General features: G+C 33.8%; 2 protein-coding genes across 2 annotated transcripts; one reads left to right on the top strand and one right to left on the bottom strand.

Moving 5' to 3' along the window:
* The first annotated feature begins 1,271 nt into the window (after positions 1 to 1,271).
* Positions 1,272 to 1,733, top strand: LOC114420353. Its single transcript, XM_028386270.1, has one exon. It carries the CDS (start codon positions 1,272 to 1,274, stop codon positions 1,731 to 1,733), a length of 462 nt encoding a protein of 153 aa, XP_028242071.1.
* Positions 1,734 to 14,163: 12,430 nt separating this feature from the next.
* LOC114418742 (hydroquinone glucosyltransferase-like) lies at positions 14,164 to 15,957 on the bottom strand. Its single transcript, XM_028384231.1, has one exon. It carries the CDS (start codon positions 15,842 to 15,844, stop codon positions 14,366 to 14,368), a length of 1,479 nt encoding a protein of 492 aa, XP_028240032.1. The 5' UTR covers positions 15,845 to 15,957; the 3' UTR covers positions 14,164 to 14,365.
* Between the last annotated feature and the right edge of the window lie 6,280 nt (positions 15,958 to 22,237).

Below are 22,237 nucleotides of genomic sequence, written 5' to 3' on the forward strand. Positions count from 1 at the left end.
AGTGATTACAACTCCTGTTGGAGCATGGAATTTGAGCTCATGTGCAATGCAAGCGATTATGTCGTTGGTGCAGTTTTCAGGCAACAAAAGGAGAAAGTATTTCATTCCATATACTATGCCATCAAGGTCCTGAATGGTGCGCAGCTGAATTATGAAACTATAGAAAAAAAGTTGCTTGTTATTGAGTATGCACTGGAAAAATTCAAATCCTATCTGGTGGGATCTCGAGTGGTTGTGTTCACTGATCATGCAACCATAACATATCTGCTCACAAATGCAAACTCGAAACTAAGGCTCATTAGATGGGTCATCCTGCTCCAAGAGTTTGACCTTATGATTAAAGACAAGAAAGGGTTAGAGAACTTAGTGGCTGACCACTTATCAAGGCTAATTAATGAAGAAGTGACCCATGAGGAACTGGAAATTCATGATGAATTCCCTGATGAGTCACTACTAGTTGTGAACGAGAGACCATGGTTTGCAGATTTTGCCAATTACAAGGCAACATGGATCATTCCTAAGGATCTGAATTGGCATCAAAGAAAAAAATTCCTTCATGATGCACGCTTTTATGTTTGGGATGACCCTTATCTGTTTAAGATTGGAGCGGACAATCTGTTAAGGAGTTGTGTGACTATAGAAGAAGCTAGGAGTATATTGTGGCACTATCATAATTCTCCCCTATGGAGGTCATTACAGTGGGGACAAGATGACTACGAAGGTTCTGCAATTTGGGTTCTTCTGACCCTCAATTTTTAGAGATGTTGGATTGGAGTCATATCTCGCAGAAATGAGATGCCCCTTCAAAATATAATTGAAGTGGAGGTCTTTGACTATCGGGGGATTGACTTTGTGGGCCCTCTTCCATCATCTTATGGGAACGAGTGTATATTGGTGGTTGTGGATTATGTCTCTAAATGGGTGGAGGTTGTAGCTGCTTCTAAGAATGATGCCAAGATAGTCATCAAATTCTTGAAAAGGAATATATTTGCCCGATTTGGGGTTTCGAGAGTTCTGATAAGTGATGGGTTTCACACTTCTGTAATGCCAAACTGTAGAAGGTACTGGGGCATTACAATGTCACTCATAAGGTGGCTTCACCTTATCATCCCTAAACCAATGGACAGGTTGAGGTATGCAACAAGGAACCAAAGAAAATCTTAGAGAAAACTGTGGCATCCTCAAGGAAGGACCGGGCAGCCAAACTGGATGATGCCTTGTGGGCTTACAGGACCGCTTTCAAGAATCTCATAGGAATGCCACCTTTTTAGATGGTTTGTGGGAAGGCTTGTCATCTGTCGGTAGAGATAGAGCATAGGGCCTATTGGGCTTTGAAATTCCTAAATTTTGATGAATCTCTATCTGGTGAGAAGAGGAAATTACAGCTCCTAGAGCTAGAAGCGATGAGGCTTAATGCCTATGAATCATCTAAGTTATATAAACAAAAGATGAAGGCATATCATGACAAGAAGTTGTTGAAGAAGAGTTTCCAACCAGGACAACAAGTGTTACTCTTCAATTCCAGACTTAAGTTGTTCTCAGGGAAGCTCAAGTCTAAATGGTCTGGTCCCTTCACTATCAAAGACGTGAAGCCTTATGGAGTTGTGAAATTGATGAACCCTTCCTCAGATGATCCGGAGAGAAGCTGGGTGGTGAATGACCAAAGGTTGAAGTTGTATCATGGTGGGAACATTGAGAGGCTAACCACCATTCTCAATCTGCAAGACCCTTAGGGGTGTCCTATGTCAAGCTAGTGACGTTAAAAAAGCGCTTATTGGGAGGCAATCCAGCTTTCTAACCTTATTCTCATTCTCTGTGCATTTTATCTTTGATGTAGTGTTGTGTAGGATAATGCAGTAGCACTTAAATTAAAGAAGATTACTTTTAAGTAGAATAAATGGTGAAGTTTGTTGAATGTATCATTTTATGCTTAAATGTTAGGGCTAGGGTTGGTTGTATGGTGTCCAGAGAGACTTGGCAACTGGCCATGCTGAATGATGAGGACAACTTTATTTTGGTCATGTCGTGCTAAGCGCGAGTTGTCGCGCTAAGCGTTTTTGTTATATTCTGTCAGTGGCGCTAAGTGAGATTAGTCTTGCCAAGGGCCCAATCTTAGCCATTGAGCGTAACCTTAAAGCCCCAAAATGCATCTATCTAGCCATATTCTATATTGGGCTTAGCGCACCACTTTGCGCAAAGCTCCAATCCCTCTCGCTAAGTGCATATTTCGCGCTAAGCCCAGAAATGTCTCTGGAAGAAATCAATTGTTGATTGGGCTTAGCAAAACCAACAAGCTAAGTACGCAGAACCAGGCCGCTAAGTGTTATCCAGGCGTTGAGCCACACTACGCCCCTACAGCTTCCACCAGTTAATTCGCTAACCGTGGCCCCAATGGCTTAGCGCGTCACTTAGTCTCGCTAAGCGTGCAGGTGGTCACTAAGCGAAAGTTACAAACCAATCCCAGTTGCAGAACTTGCTAAGCCTACCAATCTAGCACTAAGCTCAAAACCCTCTCGGGTTAGGTATTTCACAAATTAGGCTTAGCGAGCATGCCGCACTAAGTGCTAGTTCAAAAACAAAAACAATATATATATATATATATATATATATATATATATATATATATATATATATATATATATATATATATATATTATTTCAAATGAATGTTGGGAGGGAAGACCAAAGGACTTTGTCCTCAGGTCGCTAAGTGAGTGGGACTTTAATGCAACTGTTGTTGTCAGACTACGCGCTAAGCGAAATGGCGCGCTAAGTGCGCAATTCATAACTACAGGAAGTTTAAAAAATTTCCCTAAACCCTTAACCCTCCCCCATTCCCCTTACTCTCTTCTGTCACCACCATTTCTTCCTTTCTTTCTCTCTCACCCACTCTGCCTCCTCTTTGTGCATCTCTTTCTCTCTTCTCCCCTTTTGTGCACTGTGTTCACGTAAGCATAGTTTTTTTTGCTTTTCCTTTTCTGTTGTGTTTGTGACTTTCTTGAGTTCTGCATATTTTTCATTTTTTTTTCCTTTCTGTGCTTCCCTTTCTCTTTTCTTCTTGTTCATCCTTAGTTATCCTAAGGTTTTGCCTAGGTTTTGTTGTTTTATGTTGTTTCCATAATGGGGTTTATGCTCTTTGGCTTGTGTTCAAACCGTTAAGCCTACCCTTATGGCTTAGTGAGCTTGTGCATTTCGAGCCTCACAAGAAATTTTTCTGGGTTTTTGATGAACTCGCTAAGCCTGACCTATGCGCTTAGCGAGTTCATGCTTTTCTTCATATTTTTTATGGGTTTTTAATGAACTCGTTAAGCCAAACCTTTTGCGCTTAGCAATTTCCTACTGTTCATCATATTTTTCTGGGTTTCTGATGAACTCACTAAGCTTGACCTTCATGCTTAGCGAGTTCATGTATTTCTTCATAATTTTTTCTAGGTTTCTGACTCACTCGCTAAGCCTGCTCTTTGTGCTTATCGAGTACCTTAAGTCAAGCATAAGTTTCTAGGTCTTTGATGAACTCGCTAAGCCAACCACTTTCTCACCCCAAGGCTTAGTGCGCCTTATGCGCTAAGCCCAATTCCTTCTTTGTTTACTACCTAGGCTTAGCACGCCCCTGCGCTATGCCCAATTGCTTCTCTGTTTAATATTTAGGCTCAGCGCATGACGTGCGCTAATCCCAAATACCTCTCTACCTTGATTTGGGCTTAGCACGCTAAGCCCACCCTTCTCCTGATTGCTATTTGCACTAAGTCCGACCCTCGCAGCTTAACACCCTTGTTATTTATGTACGCGTGCCCATGGTGGCTTAGCGTGCCTTTTGTGTTTTAGTTGTTTCATTCCACTTTCCTACTCTTCTTTTATGGTTTCTTCTAGAGTTGAGTTGTCGTGAGTTTGGCAATGGCGGCCTCGAGGCAGTCCAGGCGGTCTGAGGAAGGTTCGCCGTCCGCCATTAAAGCTCAATGAAAGCACCAATGTTATGAACGCAAGAACAAAGGAGAGAAAATAGCCTAGCTTTAAGGGCTAGGAACCTCCACAAGAGAAAAAGGTGAGAAAGAAAACTTGATATTATTTTCTGCTTGCTTATTTTCTTCTCATTCATGAGTTATTTATACAAGCTAACAACTGTTTGAAGGAATCATAAAGCAGAATTATCCTAACAGAATTCTCCCCTACAACTTTCTAACAAAATCTGTGATGGCCTATATGTCGTCCCCCCGGTGTAGTACTATTATGTTATAACTTGTCCCCTAGTATTGAGTGTCATAATCCTTCATCCTTCAAGTATTGGGTTTGGAGATGTTCCTTTTGGGCCTTTGGTTCTTTTCTTCTCGTTTGTCTGGTTGCTGCTCTGTATCATTTTGCTTGTCAATTCCTGTCATAACACCTTGCTTCCTAACAGACTGTCACTTTAACTGAAACAAAACCAGCAGAAAGGGGGCATTGTAGGGAATGAAAGGATGCTGTCATTTTACAAATAACAAAATTAGGTGGTAAAAAGTTAAAATTTTGTTTTGGGGCACTTAATATACCAAGTTAAAAACGACTTGTAGGCTGTCATAAAAGTCCCTCACTGGTGTGGCACTCAAGTGGAAACTTTTCCTCAGACTCGTTTACTTTTTTAAGGTAAGAAAAGGAACAACATGGTACCCGTGGTACTAGTACAAGCAAAAAGGCCGCCACTAGAGTTACATAGCAAAAAGGGAACAAGGTGCCTCCAAATCCATTCCCAACATAACTCACGGACAAGCCAAATCCGAAACAAGGCTCAAAACATATATGCCTTCCTATCAAAACAACCCCGGCTAGGAATCCCGATCCCTACACTTCATAGTTTAACCAGGCTCTTGAACCATAATGGTGTAATTGTTTTTTTTTTAAATATACTATACTGGATATATTTAAAAAAAAAATCAAAATAGGTAAATTGTGCTTTGAAGTATGATTTCATTATGAAGAGATCCTGCTTCAAAATGTGATTTTATTTTTCAAAAAATTATTACATTAAAATTGTATATGTATGTACAATTTTTGTTTTTTAATTTTTTTATTATTAAAAATTGAAAACATACAAGAAAAAAATTAAAATTGTATTTTAACATATGATTTCAATTCTTAAAGGAAAAAATATTTTAAATAATAAAAAGTGAAATGATGCTTTGATATATGATTTTTTCATTGTGAAATCGAATATCAAAATATGATTTATTTATTTACATAATATTTAAAAAATATCTATTATGATAATTTTTTAAAAATTCTACTCATTTTTGTAATTAACCCGTTGGACCACAAAAGATAACCTAGAACTATACTAAGTTATCCTTAAAACATGTGTATGAATCACACAACCATGCCTGCCATGAAGAAAAAAAGGCCCCATCTTGCAGCTCACTCGAATTGAACCCTTGATGATGTACTCCTTCTATATTGATTAATTTTTAAAATTATTTTCCACACATTTAAAAAAAATAGATCGATGACTTAATTAGTGGAATAATTTTATTAGAGCATCTACAATGGTTTTCATAAAAGCATCTCAATTTATACTACTTCTATTTTAAGCAACTCAATCATTTTTTTTCTCCAGCTAGAGTTTCTATTAATAAGTTGCTTAAGTCACAAATATCTTTTTCTTCTCTCCAAAATTTCATATTCTCTTTCCAATATTTAATACAAATATTAAGCAACTCATAAGGACTAATTGCTTATATAAGTACTTTTATCTAATTTTAAGTAATTTAAAATTACATGTGACACACTAAAGTAAGATTTTTTTTTATAAACAACCTATTAAGCCACCACTAAAAAAAGTAATTTAAAATTGCATGTGACCCATCCGTTTTGGGAAATTTTTAATTTTCCCCAACAACAAAACCAAAGTATAAGATTTCGAAGGAGTTGCTGGGGTTTACCCTCTTTTTTAATAGAGAACATATCAATGATAGTATTCTCTACGGAGGCCTTGCCGCTGCACCAACATTTTGTAGGGCGATTCCTTCGACTTGTGTGGCTCTGGTGATTGTTCCTCTTCCTCTACACCACTTATTGATCCCTCTTCAATCTCACCGTCTTCCATTGATTCCCTTCTATGTGACAAGCTTGACCTAAACTCCTTTTTTCTTCCGTTTCGAGGGAAAATGAAAAGTTGAAAATGAGTGTACGGAACCACAAAAATAAAGACTCACTCAAAGATGGTTCTTTGTAAAACTGATGTTGAGTATCTAATTTCAAGAATGATTTTGACAAAAATCGTCTTTGAAAATATGTTTTAAAGATTGTTTTGTAAGAATCGTCTTTGAAAAGTTACAAATATTTACAAAAATGTAACCACTACTGAAACGATGAAGATTTTTCGACAATCGTCTTTAAATACATGTCATAAAAAAATACGTTTTTTAGTAGTGAGCAATTCTCATTGTACTCTTACAATATCTTTGCTCACCTTTTCAATTTCGACAAATATATTATTAAGTACTCTAATGTTTAATTGGGAGATAAAATTGGAATAAAAACTTTAATATTTATTGAAAATTAAAAACCTCAATGAACTTGATTTTTTTTTTAGATTGCTAAAACGTCTATGAATATGAAATGGAGGGAGCAAAGTTTAAGTCATAGATGTGCAACAGAGCATGGCATAGAATATGGATGACTAAGATAGGGTTAACCATGAAAATTGTAACTAGTTTTTGAAAATTATATATCTATAAAATGATAATTTTTACAAGTGATCCTACTAACAAATAAATGTTTAAATGTGAGACTTAAAATCTATATCAATTGTAAGTTCTTTTTAATGAAACAAGTAATTATAATTTTTAACTTAAGATAATTCCCTAAGTATTAATAAAAATATTAATAACAATTCCGATTGTAATATCCATTATCATAGTTTATGTATAAATAGTTTCTAGTGATTTCAATAATAATAATTTTGATAGAAATGGTTTTTCGATAATAATAATAATGTTGATGATAAATTCAATCATGCATGTTATAATAGTTCTAGTAATAATTTCGATAATGATAAACAGTGGAGATTAATTGGATAAAGAAAAGTTTAGAGAATAAATATGGATTGGATAAAAGTAGAGTTTAGATAAGAAATAAGGATTGGGTAAAAGATAATTAAAGGTTAAGAGAAATACAGAAAAATACACCAAAACAAATTTTATTATAAGTGAGATAAATACATACACGGTGATCTTCAAACCGCTAGCCATTTTCATGTGAGCCACTTAAGTGGTGTTTGAAGATTTGAGTGATAATGATGTAATGTACCTAAATGGTTGTTGGAGGTCTTTATTTATATACTTTTACTAATAACGATTGAATTATAAAATTTTGACATGTGTACAATAAATTACTAACTTCTTACTTGTATTTTCCGCTTGTTTTGTTTGGTTCTTTGCGAAAAACTACTAAAGCTGCTCCTTTTGAATTCAGATTCAAATTTCTTTCTAATGGCTTCTGAATGCACATGCAGAATTAACCATCGAAACTAACTTTTGTCGAAAAAAAACTTTTGAAGATAACAATAAAATTTTCAACTCTATCATTTTCAAAAAAATCCAAGCCAAACTAGTTTTTGTCAAAATTAGTGATTTAAACAACTTTATTTTTCAATGAGATCTTTGCCTTGTAACCATTTTTTATCAAAAGATTCTTTCTGAAAGTAATTCTTAATAAAATTTTCTAGTATTTATTTTTGGCAAACTTCTATTAAAAACATGTTTCGATAAACCTCTATCGAAGATTAATTTCGACAAACTCCAATAAAAAAATGTATTCCGACAAACATTTATCGAAAATGTATTTCAATAAAATTCATATAATAAATGATTCTCATACTATTTTTGACGGAATTCTTCCTGGGAGCTAACATTTTGTATTGAAATTGACTTTATGGCAAAATAACACTTTTACCCTTAGAAAATTTTACTTAAAAGAAATAACACATAGTCATTAATCAATCCAATTACTAAAGCAAGCCACATTATGTAAAATAATAAAACAAAACAAAGAAACAATAAAAACATTTCCGGAGGATGCTGTACGTGTTCAATCTTCTACAGGTTTTTCCGGTCCCAAACTTTTCCACTATAATTAGTGCCAACTGAAGAGCGCGTCTTTGTGGAGATTCCAGAGTGGATAGACCCATGAATACAACTCATGCAGTAAAAATTATATTTTGTAGTTCTTTTGTTCCCCTGTGAATGTCTTCAACCTAATCCTCCATTAGATCTTTAAGATTTGCAATTTCCTCTTTCACGACTATGCCATTGCGATACTAAATTTTGGCTTGTCATTATTTGGAAACATGATTTTAAAATCTCACTGATTTTGGAGGGTACCCACTACCTAATTTCTTTGGGACAGTAGACTGATTTTCCTTGTAGTTAGTGTTGTAGTCAATTGCTTTTACAGTTTCTATTTTTATTTGATTTATTATTCTGCTATATAGGAACATGTAAATAGAAGTTAGTTTCTTTTTATCAATTAGTCACCCACGTTATAGGCCATGTAAAATGTGGAGCAGTTATTTGTTTTCTGTTTTATATATATTGTAAGGCTAACTGCATTAGTTTAATTTTAAGATTGAAGAAAGAGCATTCTCTTTGAAAACCTATATGTCATTGCTCTCTTTTAACAATTGATATCAGAGCTCCATTATAGGGCCTGATATTGAGTGCATGTGAGGAAAACAGTGACTATGTGAGGAAAACAGTGAGTGTGAGAGTTAAGAAAGAAATTGTAAATTTTTTCTCAAGTAGAAGGAGTTGAGAAGAATGGGAGAAGGTGGTAGTAGCAGTTTTGTGCAACCTGCAATTCCAAGGTTTGATGGTCATTATGATCATTGGACAATGTTGATGGAGAATTTTTTCCGCTCCAAAGAATATTGGGATCTCATTGAGAATGGAATATTGGTGGTGGCAGATGGAATAAAGCCTACGGAGGCACAACACAAATTGATCGAGGAGCAGAAGTTGAAGGACTTAAAGGTAAAGAATTATCTTTTTCAAGCAATAGATCGTGAAGTCCTTGAAATCAAAGATTTTGAGATTCTTCAAATGAAGGAAGGAGAGACAGTGAATGCATATTTTTCTCATACTCTAGCCATAGCCAACAAAATGAAGGCTCATGGTGAAAGTATATGAGTGAAACAGTCATTAATGCAAAGATTTTGAGATCAATGGTCTCAAAATATAATTATGTGGTATGCTCAATTGAAGAATCCAACAACTTAGACATGATTATGAGTTGCAAAGTAGTCTTCTTGTTCATGAGCAGAGGATGAGAAGTCGTGGAAAAGAAGATCGAGCAGGTTCTGAAGATCTCCCACGAAGACAAAGCAGGTAGAGGTAGAGGTAACGACTCATCCAGAGGAGGTCGAGGTAGAGGAAGGAGAAGACAATCCTTCAATAAAGCTGCTATTGAATGTTTCAAATGTCACAAGTTAGGACACTATCAATATGAGTGTCCTGATTGGGAGAAAAATGCCAATTATGCTGAATTAGAAAAGGAAAAAGATGAAGAATTGTTATTAATGTCTTATGTTGAACTGGAGCAAGCCAAGATGGAAGAAGTGTGGTTCCTTGACTCCTGTTGCAGCAATCATATGACTGGAAACAAGGAGTGGTTCTCTGAACTGGATGAAAGCTTTAGCCAAACTGTAAAACTTGGCAATAACACTAGAATGGATGTTGTGGGAAAAGTTATCATTTGTATGCAAGTGAATGGATTTACTCAGGCAATTTCTGGTGTCTATTATGTTCCTGAACTTAAGAATAATCTATTGAGCATAAGGCAACTTCAAGAAAAAGGCTTGACTATTTTGATTCAACATGGGAAGTGTAGGGTATATCACCCTGAGAAAGGATTAATTATGCAGACAGATATGAGTGGAAATAGAATGTTTTCCTTGTTGGTTACCATGATACCAAAAGCTTCTTCATGTTTCCAAATTGTATCAGAAAATGAATCTCATCTTTGGTATTGCCAGTTCGGTCACTTAGGCTACAACGGATTGAGGATACTTTTTTATAAGATGGTAAATGGGTTGCCTTCAATCAAGATTTCGAAGAAGATATGCATAAAATGTTTAACTGGCAAGCAACACAGAGACTTTATGCCTAAGAAAAGTTTATGGAGAGCATCAAACAAGCTACAACTTGTGCATGCAGACATATGCAGGCCTATTAAACCAGAATCAAACAGCAACAAGAGGTACATCCTAAGTTTTATTGATGATTTCATTCGTAAAACTTGAATTTATTTCTTACATGAAAAATCATAAGTTTTTTCCATGTTTAGAAATTTTAAAACTCGTGTTGAAAAGGAGATTGATGCATATATTGCTTCTTTGAGGACAGATAGAGGTGGTGAATTTACCTCAAATGAGTTTGTAGAATTTTTCAAAGATCAAGGCATTAGAAGACAATTGGCTACAGCCTATACTCCTCAACAAAACGGAGTTACAGAGAGGAAAAATAGAACGATAATGAACATGGTGCGTTCTATGTTAGCTGAGAAGCAGGTTCCTAAAAATGTTTTGGCCCGAAGCTGTAAAATGGAGTGTGCATATCCTCAATAGATGTCTTACTATGGTTGTGCAGAACAAAACCCCAAAAGAGGCATGGAGCAATATGAAGCCAATGGTTGATTACTTTCGAGTTTTTGGGTGTGTAGCTCATGCACATGTCCTAGACCAGAAGATAAGCAAATTAGATGACAAAAGCAAGAAGTGTGTTTTCTTGGGAGTAAGTGATGAATCAAAGGCATATAGATTATATGATCTAGTTTCCAAGAAAATCATCATTAGCAAGGATGTGATTTGTCAAGAAGATGAATGCTGGAATTGGGGAAAAAGCAATGAAGAATGCAGATAAAATGTTTTAAAGTGGAACAATGATGATGATGAGAATAACATGGAAGAGGGAATAGAAAACAATGAAGAAGAAGGCAACATTGAAGGAGAAGGCAGTGATGTTGATACAAGAAACTCAATTGAAACTGGTGCTTCTTCTAGTGAATCAACTAAAGATGATTCACTAATTCTGAATGAAGGGAGGGTAAGAGGACCACCGTCTTGGGCAATAGACTATGTAACAGGTGAAGGTTTGTCAGATGAAGATGGTCTGAATGCTATGATAATGCTCGCTGAAGGTGATCCACTTACATTTGAACAAGCTGTCAAGAGTAAGAAGTGAAGGGATGCAATGATGGCAGAGATTAAGTCAATAGAAAAGAACAAGACTTGGGAGTTAACTATTTTACCAAAAGGGGTGAAGTCAATTAGAGTTAAGTGGGTTTCAAGACCAAACTTAATGAGAATGGAGAGGTAGACAAGTACAAAGCAAGGCTAGTGGCGAAGGGGTATGCATAGCAGTATGGAGTTGATTATATTGAAGTTTTTGCTCCAATTGCCAGACTTGACACCATTCGATTAATACTTGCTTTGGCAGCACAAAACAATTGGGATGTTTTTCAGCTAGATGTAAAGAGTGCATTTCTTCACGGTGAACTCAATGAAGAAATCTTTGTGTAACAACCATTGGGATATGAGAAGAAAGGTGAAGAAGGAAAAGTTTACAAGCTAAGAAAGGCATTGTATGGCTTGAAGCAAGCACCAAGGGCGTGATATAGCAAGATAAAGACTTACTTTATTCGAGAAGGATTTGAAAGGTGTTTATGTGAACACACACTATTCACAAAGTCGAAGGAAGTAGGTAAAATTTTAATAGTAAGTCTTTATGTTGATGATTTAATATATACTGGAAATGATAAAAATATGTATGATGATTTTAAGAATTCCATGATGTTGGAATTTGACATGACTGATTTGGGGAGGATGAGATGCTTTCTCGAGATTGAAGTAGTACAAAGTTTAGATGGGATTTTTGTGTGTCAGAGAAAGTATGCTCATGAAATGTTGGGAAGGTTTGGAATGGATAAAAGCAATTCAGTGAAGAATCATATTGTTCCAGGCACGAAATTGTCAAAGGATGAAGGTGGAACCAAAGTTGATGAAACTTTGTTCAAACAGGTAGTTGGCAGTCTGATGTACTTGACTGCAACTTGACCTGATTTGATGTATGGAGTGAGTCTTATTAGTAGATTCATGTCTTGCCCAACTGAATCTTATTGGCTTGCAGCAAAAAGAATATTAAGGTATTTGAAAGGTACAACTGAGCTTGGAATTTTCTACAAAAAGGGTGGTTGCACAAATCTGGTGGCTTACACTGGTAGTGATTTTGCTGTTGATTTGGATGATCGCAGGAGCACTTCCGACTTTGCATTCTTACTTGATTCTGGAGCAGTTTCATGATCTTCTAAAGAACAGCCTGTAGTGACATTGTCTACTACTGAGGCTGAGTACATAGCTGTTGCATTTTGTGTCTGTCAGTGTGTTTGACTGAGAAGGGTTTTAGAGAAACTTGGTCATCAGGAGGAAAAGAGTACTTTGATTCAGTGTGACAACAATTCTACTATACAGCTATCAAAGAATTCTATTTTTCACGGCAGAAGCAAACATATTGATATAAGATTTCATTTTCTTAGAAATTTGATCAAAGACAAAGTTGTGGAGTTGAGCTACTGTAATTCTCAAGAATAGGTTGCAGACATAATGGCAAAGCCTCTCAAGTTAAAACAATTCTTAAAATTACGGAATATGCTAGAAATGATTGATGCGTCAGTGATAAACTAAATGTTTGTTTTTTTATTGCATATAGTTTAAGAAAAGAGTCAATTGCTTTTACTGTTTCTGGTTTTATTTGATTTATTATTCTGCTACATAAGAACGTGTAAATAAGAACGTGTAAATAGAAGTTAGTTTCTTTTTATCAATTAGTCACTCACATTATAGGCCATGTAAAACGTGGAGCAGTCATTTATTTTCTGTTTTATATATATTGTAAGGCTAATTGCATTAGCTTAATTTTAAGATTGAAAAAAGAACATTCTCTCTAACAGTTAATACTTAGTACACTCAACATATTTTTTTATTGAAAAATTACACATATTTTTCTTCATATCTTATTCAAATATATTAACCCCGGCCCTATTATTTTAAAAAAAAATTACGCATAGCTCATTTGCGTTTACGCATGAACCATGTGCATACAATACAACAATGGTGGAAAGGATGTAAGGATGTAATGTCAGTACGTAATTTTTGTAATCGCAACTTACAAGTCAACAGCTATTAAAAGTCATGTTGAGAAAATGTACGAATAAGAAAAGAAAAAGCTTTCAAATGGGAATGTGGTCCACCAAATTAATGTGTCTTTAATATATAGGAACACGCGAAGCATTCAATGGTGGAAAGGTAATGCAGTTCAATACAAATTTATGAGATGCTTAACGGCTAGATGATGCCTTAAAGAAAAGCAACTCCAGAAGAATTTAATGGAAAGCAGTTAACAAGTTTTGTCCAATTCAATTTTGTTTTTGGTGCAGTACATGAAAGCAAAGTTCAATTTGATATATATAGCTTTGTTTGAATATTCAAAGTCAGCAAGTAGGACGCAAAGAGTAAGATGAACATAGATAAAAAATTATTTAAATATTCATCATGAGTAGAAAGCTTTTATTTTATTATTTAAAGACTTACGTTATATTTTTTATATAATAGGATTATGTGAAAAAATAGTTTTATTTATTAAATTCATTAAATAGATTTATTATATTAAACTTAGCAAAAAAATTATTAAAGTATGTAAAAACAAATACAAATTTATGTAAAATAACATTATACTTCTTTCGTCTCTAATTATAAGATTCTTTAAATTAATTTACGTTTTTTTTAATAAAAATAGTTAATTTAATTAATCAAATCAAATTTGTTAATTATTTATATTATAATTTTAAAATCATTATTTTATATCTTTTTATAGACTTAATTGTTTCTTATTAATATTTTTGAGAGAAAATAGTTAAATAAAGATAGGTAAGAAAAAAATAATTAATACATTTAAAAAATAAAAGACAATCTTAAAAAAGGAATAAATAATTTTTTTAAAAAGAATCTTATGAATGAATAAAGTATATAAAAATTAAATATAAAAAAATCTATTAGATGATGACAAAACTAATACATAATAGTTGACTTTATCTCATACAAATTTAAGATTAAGAAGATAATTAGACATATAAACTAGAATTAGATAAAATGAACTTAATTATCATATGTTATTTCAATCAATATAAAACACCATATACCTACCTAAGAAATTGCAAAACGAAATATTTAATACATTAATGCATTCCAAACAAACAACCACGTTAATTAATATGAAATAATAAAACAAAACACAATAGTTGAAACTTAATTATAAGGGGATTACCACATTCAATCTTCTAGTAGTTAAGGTCTTCCCAAACTTTTCCACTTGTGTGCCAACTTGCATATTGTCCTTGTTGACGACCCATCTTTCATCACAGCACATTCAGCAAACTTTTGCAGTTCCTTCATTCTCCTACGAATTTCTTCACCCACCAACCCCTCCATGAGGCTCTTTATGAGCTTAACAATTTCCTCCTTCACCACCACACTATTGCCACTAGTGTCAACGTTTGGTCTCACAGCAACTTTCAATCCATCGGTTACCAAAGCCGCATTGGTTCTTTGTTCAGCAAACAAAGGCCAAGCCATCATTGGCACTCCATGCACCACACTCTCCAAAACCGAATTCCAACCACAATGAGTCAAAAATGCACCAATTGACTTGTGACCTAGGACCTCAACTTGTGGGGCCCAGCCACACATAACCAAACCCTGCCCTTTGGTTCTCTCTATGAACCCTAATGGTAGAAAATGCAAAGGATCATCCACCAAACCGCCATCACTAAAATAAGTGGCACTTGCTCTATCATTTGGTGCCCTCAAATTAACCCACAAAAACTTGTGCCTACTCAATTCCAACCCTAAAGCAAGTTCATTGATCTGCTCTTGGCAGAGTGTGCCACCACTTCCAAATGACACATAAAGAACTGAATTAGGTGGTTGTTTATCCAACCACAATAAACATTCACACCCACTTTTTGGATCACTAGGCCCAGTTTGTGTAATAGGCCCAATTGGATACACAGGAGGGTAGCTACAATTCCCATTCCCTTTAGCATGTTGGGTTATTGCTTTTGTTGCTTCTTCTTCCAATTCCATGAAGCTATTGACCAATATACCATCATGAGCACTACGGTATCTTTGGCAACGTTGAAGGAACAACTTGTACTCCAAACTAGACCTATTTTGGACACTATTTGGAAGATCCCTGCCATAAATAGAGATGCAACCTGGAATCTCTATTAGGTTTGGGTGATCTCTATACTCACAAGAAACTTGTTCATCCAAATTTGAAGAATGAAGGCATAGGGATAGCAACATTGTGGAACAAGGGAAGTAGATGTAGGATAAGATGCCGAGTTCCTTACCAAAATCGAGCGCCTCCGGGACCATGGCATCGGCAACGATGGCGACGACGTTGTTGGTGGCATCAAAGAGTGATCTTAGGGTTTCCCTAACGGAGGGCATGGCGCGAGAAACCGAGAGCTGGATTTGGATCTCCACAGAGACTCCATTGTTGTTTAGGTCCTCGAAGTACACTGAGGGGAGGAAAATGCAGTGAATGTTCGGAGGGAGGGAATCAAAGAAGGGTTTGGTGGCAATGTTATTGTAAGAGGAGTTAAGTGTTGGAATGATGCATGTGATGTTGAAGGTGTTGTTGTGGAGATTAAGGAGACGTTTTGCGAACTCGAGGATTGAGACTTGGTGGCTGAAAGCTGGGATAGAAACAAGGGCTATATGAGTTGTTGTTGTTGTTGTTGTTCTTGCCGCTGATTCCATGGTTAAAACCTGCTGCAGAGACCGATTTTTTGCAATGGTGGTAAGAAACAAAGTAATATAATATAAAAAAAGTGCAACTGTATAACTTAGAACTTCGTCAAAGGTACTGCTGCATGTGTTCGCTTTCAAGAGCGGTAGATGGTTGTACATATTCATTTATTATTAATGTATGTATGACTGTAACAACAAAAAATTACTAACTGGTCCACTAATAAATGAGTTTGTTTAAATTTTTTTAAAATTAACTTTAATATAAATATTTTTATAAAATTATTTTTTAACAAGAAATAATTTAGATAAACACATTAAAAAAATTGTTTACCTTATTAAAATAAGCAGTATTTTAACAAATAAATTTAAATAAACTGACCCAATTTCTATATATGTGAAAGTTTTGTCTGTTCCATTTGATCCGTGTTCTAGTAGTTCGTATAGCTTTTTAGGGGAAAAAAAACACTATACTAGAATGTATCTCAAATATTGATATTTAGATCCTGGTGGTGCTGCAGATCTTAGTGTTAGCAGCTATGTTGCTAGTTCTAAATTTTGCAATGGCAAAAGGGTGGGCTCTTTAGCAGATATGGTTTTAAGACTAGTGGTGTTTTGGTTTGTAATTTGCCTACCTGATGTAAGTGGTGTTAGTGAGGAAATTTCTTATGACCTCACTGCCCAGTTTTTGCTATCAATATAGTGTACTTCTTATTTGCTTATTAAAAAACAGAAAATGATTAATGTTTTTAGTTAGTTTTCAATAAAATATAAAAACGTTTACTTTGATTTTACTCTTTAATAAACTATTTAATAACCTGCTTAATTTTAGAAATTAAGTAAAAAAAATAAGAAAACTTTAATAAAATTAGATCCTAATAAATAGTTACGGTTTTAAAATAACTATTTTTAATAAAAAAAAAATCATATCCTAATAGGAAACATGAATATACCCATTAAACAATAACTTAAAATTTAATGATATTTACGTTACTTTTCACGGCAATACACCAAAAGATGAGGCGTACATTTAGATTTTTCCTTAATAAAATTACGGGGCTTTGGTTTTTTTAGGGTAAATGTTATTTTGGTCTTTTATATTGTAGTATTTTATTTATTTATTTTGGTATATGAAGTTTTAAAAGTTTTATTTTGATTTTTTATAATTTCAAAAGATTTTGTTTTGGTCCTCTTTGTGGCTAAAATGTTAAATGTGTTAATTAACAGGAAAGTGTGACGTGCTCTTTAGCGTTTATTGTGATAATGACGTATATTTTACATAATTTCATTTTGATCCTTATATTAAAAGAATATTACATTTTATAATATTGATAATTTAAGTTTATTGATAATTTAAGTTTATTAAATGGATTCATTTTATTCCATCAAGTGTGCAAAATATTACATGTTGATCCTAACAAATTATATATGATAACATAGTCTAGTAAATTGAATTGGAGACATTATTCCAAAATTATTTTTAGTTGAATATTGTAATGTATTTTCTGTTTACAATTTTTTTAACATTACTAATTGACTTGTGCCGGTGTGCATGTGAAAATTATTTTATAAATACATTATTTATGTGCATACTTATACATATGTGTCAATTAGTGATGCTAGAAGAATACAAAAATATTAAATATATTACAACACCCAACATAGAAAAAACCTAGTACAGTAAATCAATATTGGGTCGCAATAGATTCAATCTTCAATCTCGTGTTTATCCCAGGTGACACGTTACCTTCCCAAGTAGATAGATGGCTTTGACATCCCTCCACAATATTTTCTTAGGGAAATACTTATTGAAGTTATTGTAGAGGTATCTAAGACAAAACATTGTGATAGTTTTACTAGAATACCATCAATTACATTTACTAGATGTTGATATCATATATAATTTTTAAGATCAAAATGTATCATTTCACAAATCTGATGGATTAAAATAAAACCTTTTAAAAAAATATAAAATACTAAAATAAAACCATTTAAAAAACATAGAAAATCAAATGAAATCAATTAAAATGATGTGATTTCAATTAATATATCACATCATTGTGTTAATCAATGTTAATAAATATATCACACTTTTCTATTAACATAATTAATGTTTTAGTCAAAATAAAATTCTTAAAAAATATAAAAAAAATAAAATGAAACTTTTAGAACTTAATACAATAAAATAAAAAAATATTAAAACATAAAAGAACAAAAATAATATTTCATATAATCACTTTCATCTTCCTTCACGTTTAAGTACTCTCTTCCCAACTATTAAAAACAACCTTATATATTGAGGGCATCTGTTGTGTAAATGATATCCAAATCATCTTTGGTTGATCTGTTACGTAAGTTGGGTATGTTTTGTGGTTCAATCGCAAGACTCCTTTAGGAAGGGATTTTCTCCACTGAAATTCTAACATGAGAGCATAAAGTGAATTTATCCCATTTTTCTATAATTTTTATACACAAGTTTACAATATTTCTTTATCAAGTAATTAAATAATTTTAATTAATAATCAAGATCACATGTCATCATTAAAATGTTACCGGAGAAGATTTGAGCCTGATTCTCTCAGTCTCTCTTTAATGTTTTTTGGCTTTAATTTGTCGTTTTTGACAAGTGAAAATGAGCTGTAATTCGCATCATGATGTACATTCACTTTGTATGGAAAGTGAACATTCTAAAATGCGAAATACTTATAAAACCATTTGATTTATTAATTAACAGACAGTCAATTCCTACCTAATATTTTAAAATAAAATAATAAATAATTTTTAAAATAAAATTATGTAATACATTAAAAATACAGATTTTAAATATTTATATTTTAAAAATAATTAGGATATTTTTATGCAAAAACATAATTAGAATATTTGATCAAATAATTATGATGCTTTCCATACTTTTACGTTATTACTATATATGTATATATGTAAGGACAGAGTCAGAGACAACTCAAGATTAGGTTAACTAGGACCCTTAATATTATTGTTATTATTATTGATTACTCGTGTTCTTTTGCCAACCACTTTTTGTTTCGTCTACTGCGCACGTTTTTCATATGTATTTAGGAGATATTATTATTATTGAAAGGCATTTAGGGGATATTATTTCGCTACGGAAAAGCAAGAGGAATGCACCTTAAAAAGATAATTTCATATTTTATATATATATATATATATATATATATAATATGAAATTTGATGATTTTTTTATAAATCAATATTTTTTTATAGGAAATAATTATGTTTGAATCAAGTAGAATCATTAGGAATGATGAAACTTTTTTTTAGTTATTTAACATAATTACATACCTATATTTAAATTTGAAATTACAAGTTAAGTTAAAATAATTTTTTGTCAGTTGATTTATATATTTAATGGTAAATTTTATGACTATTAACATGATTTAGCTCACAAAAAGAAGAAGAGAGAATTAGTATAATGGAGTAGAAATCTAATAGGAGGAAAAAGGGCAACATTGTGTGTAACATTTTATTTTTTTAAACTAATTTAAAAAGGATTGTTAATTGTAAATAAATAGAGTTTTAAAAAAATGATGAGGTTTTTATAATTAAATAAACAAATAGAAATAGTTGTATTAAAATAATGGTTTGAAGAAAAAAAATTGATTCATTTATTTGATAAAAAATAAAATAAAGTTCCTTTTTATAAGATAATAAAAATAAATAAATAGAGTAAATAATAGGCTATGAGTATCCTATCTATAAATAGAGACGTGTTAAGGTGAATTTTCATACCAACAATATCTCTCTTTCTCTCAATTTCGTTTTCCCCTCTTCTCTTCCCAAAACTCTCTCTTTTCCCGTATACCACTAAACTTGTCTTAGAAAAATGATGATCTCGCGACTCGTTCACCGTTGGAACGTTGTGATATTTTAGCACCAGGTTCTCAACTCAATTCCGAACACTCTCACCGTTGGTAATTATCAAAAGATATCGGAGCTGAGAGAAAAATCCTTTTTATCGCAACTTTTTCTTTTTCCACAGAAATCGAAAACTGTCTCAGTAAAACTATGATCCCAAACTTTTCAACTGTTGGATTGTTGTGAAATTTTGATATGTGGTTCAAGATTCATTTCCTCACTTCTTCACCGTTGGGATTTGCAAAATATCATTTGTAGAGGGAGAAATACTCATTGCAAGAAATTGTGGAGGGAGAAATACTCATTGCAAAATATTGACAGTGGGATGAAGGCTTCAATCCTTTCTTCTTCTCTCTAACGTTTGAGAACTCTATCAGAGCAATCAGAGGAAAAACTTGAGGAATCTAAAGAAATTTCTAGAGATGCCGCTATCGCTGCGGGAACACACGTGAGCCCGCTTAGAGGTAAGGGATGAGTTTATCGCAATTGAGGGTGCGAATGAACATGTGTAGAGATCCTTAGAGGATTAAATTGAGGTTTATTTTGAGATGTTTATTGAATTATAATTTTTTCTTTATGATTATAAATACAATATTGTTATGTGTTACGTACCAGTTGATGTTATGATGATAATTAATTGATAAACTTGAGTGCTCTTGATATTTTTATGTTTTGACCTATGATTTTGATATAATTGTGTGAAATTATTTGAGGGATTTTACTCCCCATGTTGTGATAAACCTTTTGTATGCATTTTTATATTGAGATTATGAAATTGTGATTCAAATAGTGAGTATGTGATAAATTGAACCTGTGATGAAATGTAAAATACATGTGTATTAAGATGTGTGTATTGAGTTATGAGTTATGAATTGTGCAATCAGACAATTGTAAGACCCTTTAAGGGTGACGAGTATTGTGATGTGATCCATTGTGGGAATTCGACGAGTTTAATCTCAAACGCGACAAGTTAAAATGATTTTGAAAACAATTGAGTAATTATGTGTATTGCAAAGTTCATAGGTAAAGTGTATATGATTCATGAAGTGTGATAACATACTACTTTGAGATTATACCATTGTGATTGAGACCGAATATATGTGATAAACTGACTATATATTGACTTGTAATATATATATGTGTGCATTGAGATGTTGTGTGCATTGAGTTATGAGCTATGAATTATATAACCACACGACTATAAGACCCTTTAAGGGCGGTGAGTTAATGATAAGACCCTTTAAGGGTGACGAGTTAATGCTAAGACTCTTAAGAGCGACGAGTTAACGCGCGACGAGTATTGTGATAGGAACCACTGTGGGGACCCGACGAGTTTAATCACAAGCGCAACGAGATAAAATTATTTTGAGAAAAATTGAGAAGTCATGTGTTTTGTATAGTTCATAGATAGAGTCTATATGCTAAAATGTTTTATGGGTTAGACTTGAATCAGGAGGGAGAGACCTTGACAGACTCTTTGGAGTGTAGGCCTTGGGGGTAAATACACTCAGTTTGAGTACTCCTTTAAGCCTATGTTGATCCCTTATGGTTGGAGCATTCTCGCAAAACAACGTGACCCTGACTGGTAAAAAAGTAAATGCAAGTGAGTAAAAGTTGACAGCAATAGTTAAAAAGCATTGGGTCTTTCTAGCAAACATGTTGATGCATGTGAGGATATTTCTCTAACCAATCATGCTTTTGTGTTCTATGTTGTAGCCTAAAATACTAAACCTCGATCCCTCGTAAGTTTTGACTTAAATAGCATAATCAGAAAACCAAAACCCCAACAATCCATCCCTGGTAATGTGGTTATTCAGTCCTACTTCTATCAAGTTCTAAAGCAACAGTACATTTCCCAATGCTAAAGTCACCTAACTGTACATACAAATGGGTGATCAGACCAAGAGCATGCAGAAATTAAGCATTGAAAGAATCACTGAACACATAAAACACAATTAATTAGATATTAAAGTAATTACATCAGTTGTTCCTTAGAATTCCCCAAAAAGGGTGTTTAGCCAGCCATTACAGAAAAACCCTAACACAAATGAGATTGAGAGTACAGAATAATTGTTCCTCACACAAGAAGGGGGATCCCTCCTCCTCTACTCAGCACCTCACAATCACTCTACAACTCACTAATCTCTCTCTAATTGAAGAACCCTAGGCTTCTCCGCAAAGTTGCTCCTCTTGCTGCCTCTAGAGCTTCTATCTTGAAATTAGCACTATGGTGTACTTGCTCTGGAATTCTGTATTGCTTGCTAAAATCCTCTACCCTAATTCTGCACAAGACAAGCTTTAAATAGGCTCTGAATCTACGACGTTGTGCTTAGCGCCACCCTCGCGCTTAGCGCGAGTAAGTGGATTTGGGGTTGGCAGCAGCTGTGCGCTAAGCCTAGCATGGGACAAACGTCTCGCTTAGCAAGCTGATCTCGCGCTTAGCGCGCAACCTTGATCCTTGTGCTCTTCCAGATTCCTTTGTCACGCTAAGCGCGCTGAAGCTGCACTTAG

Source organism: Glycine soja, chromosome 7, assembly GCF_004193775.1.
Source record: "Glycine soja cultivar W05 chromosome 7, ASM419377v2, whole genome shotgun sequence".
NCBI lineage: Eukaryota > Viridiplantae > Streptophyta > Magnoliopsida > Fabales > Fabaceae > Glycine > Glycine soja.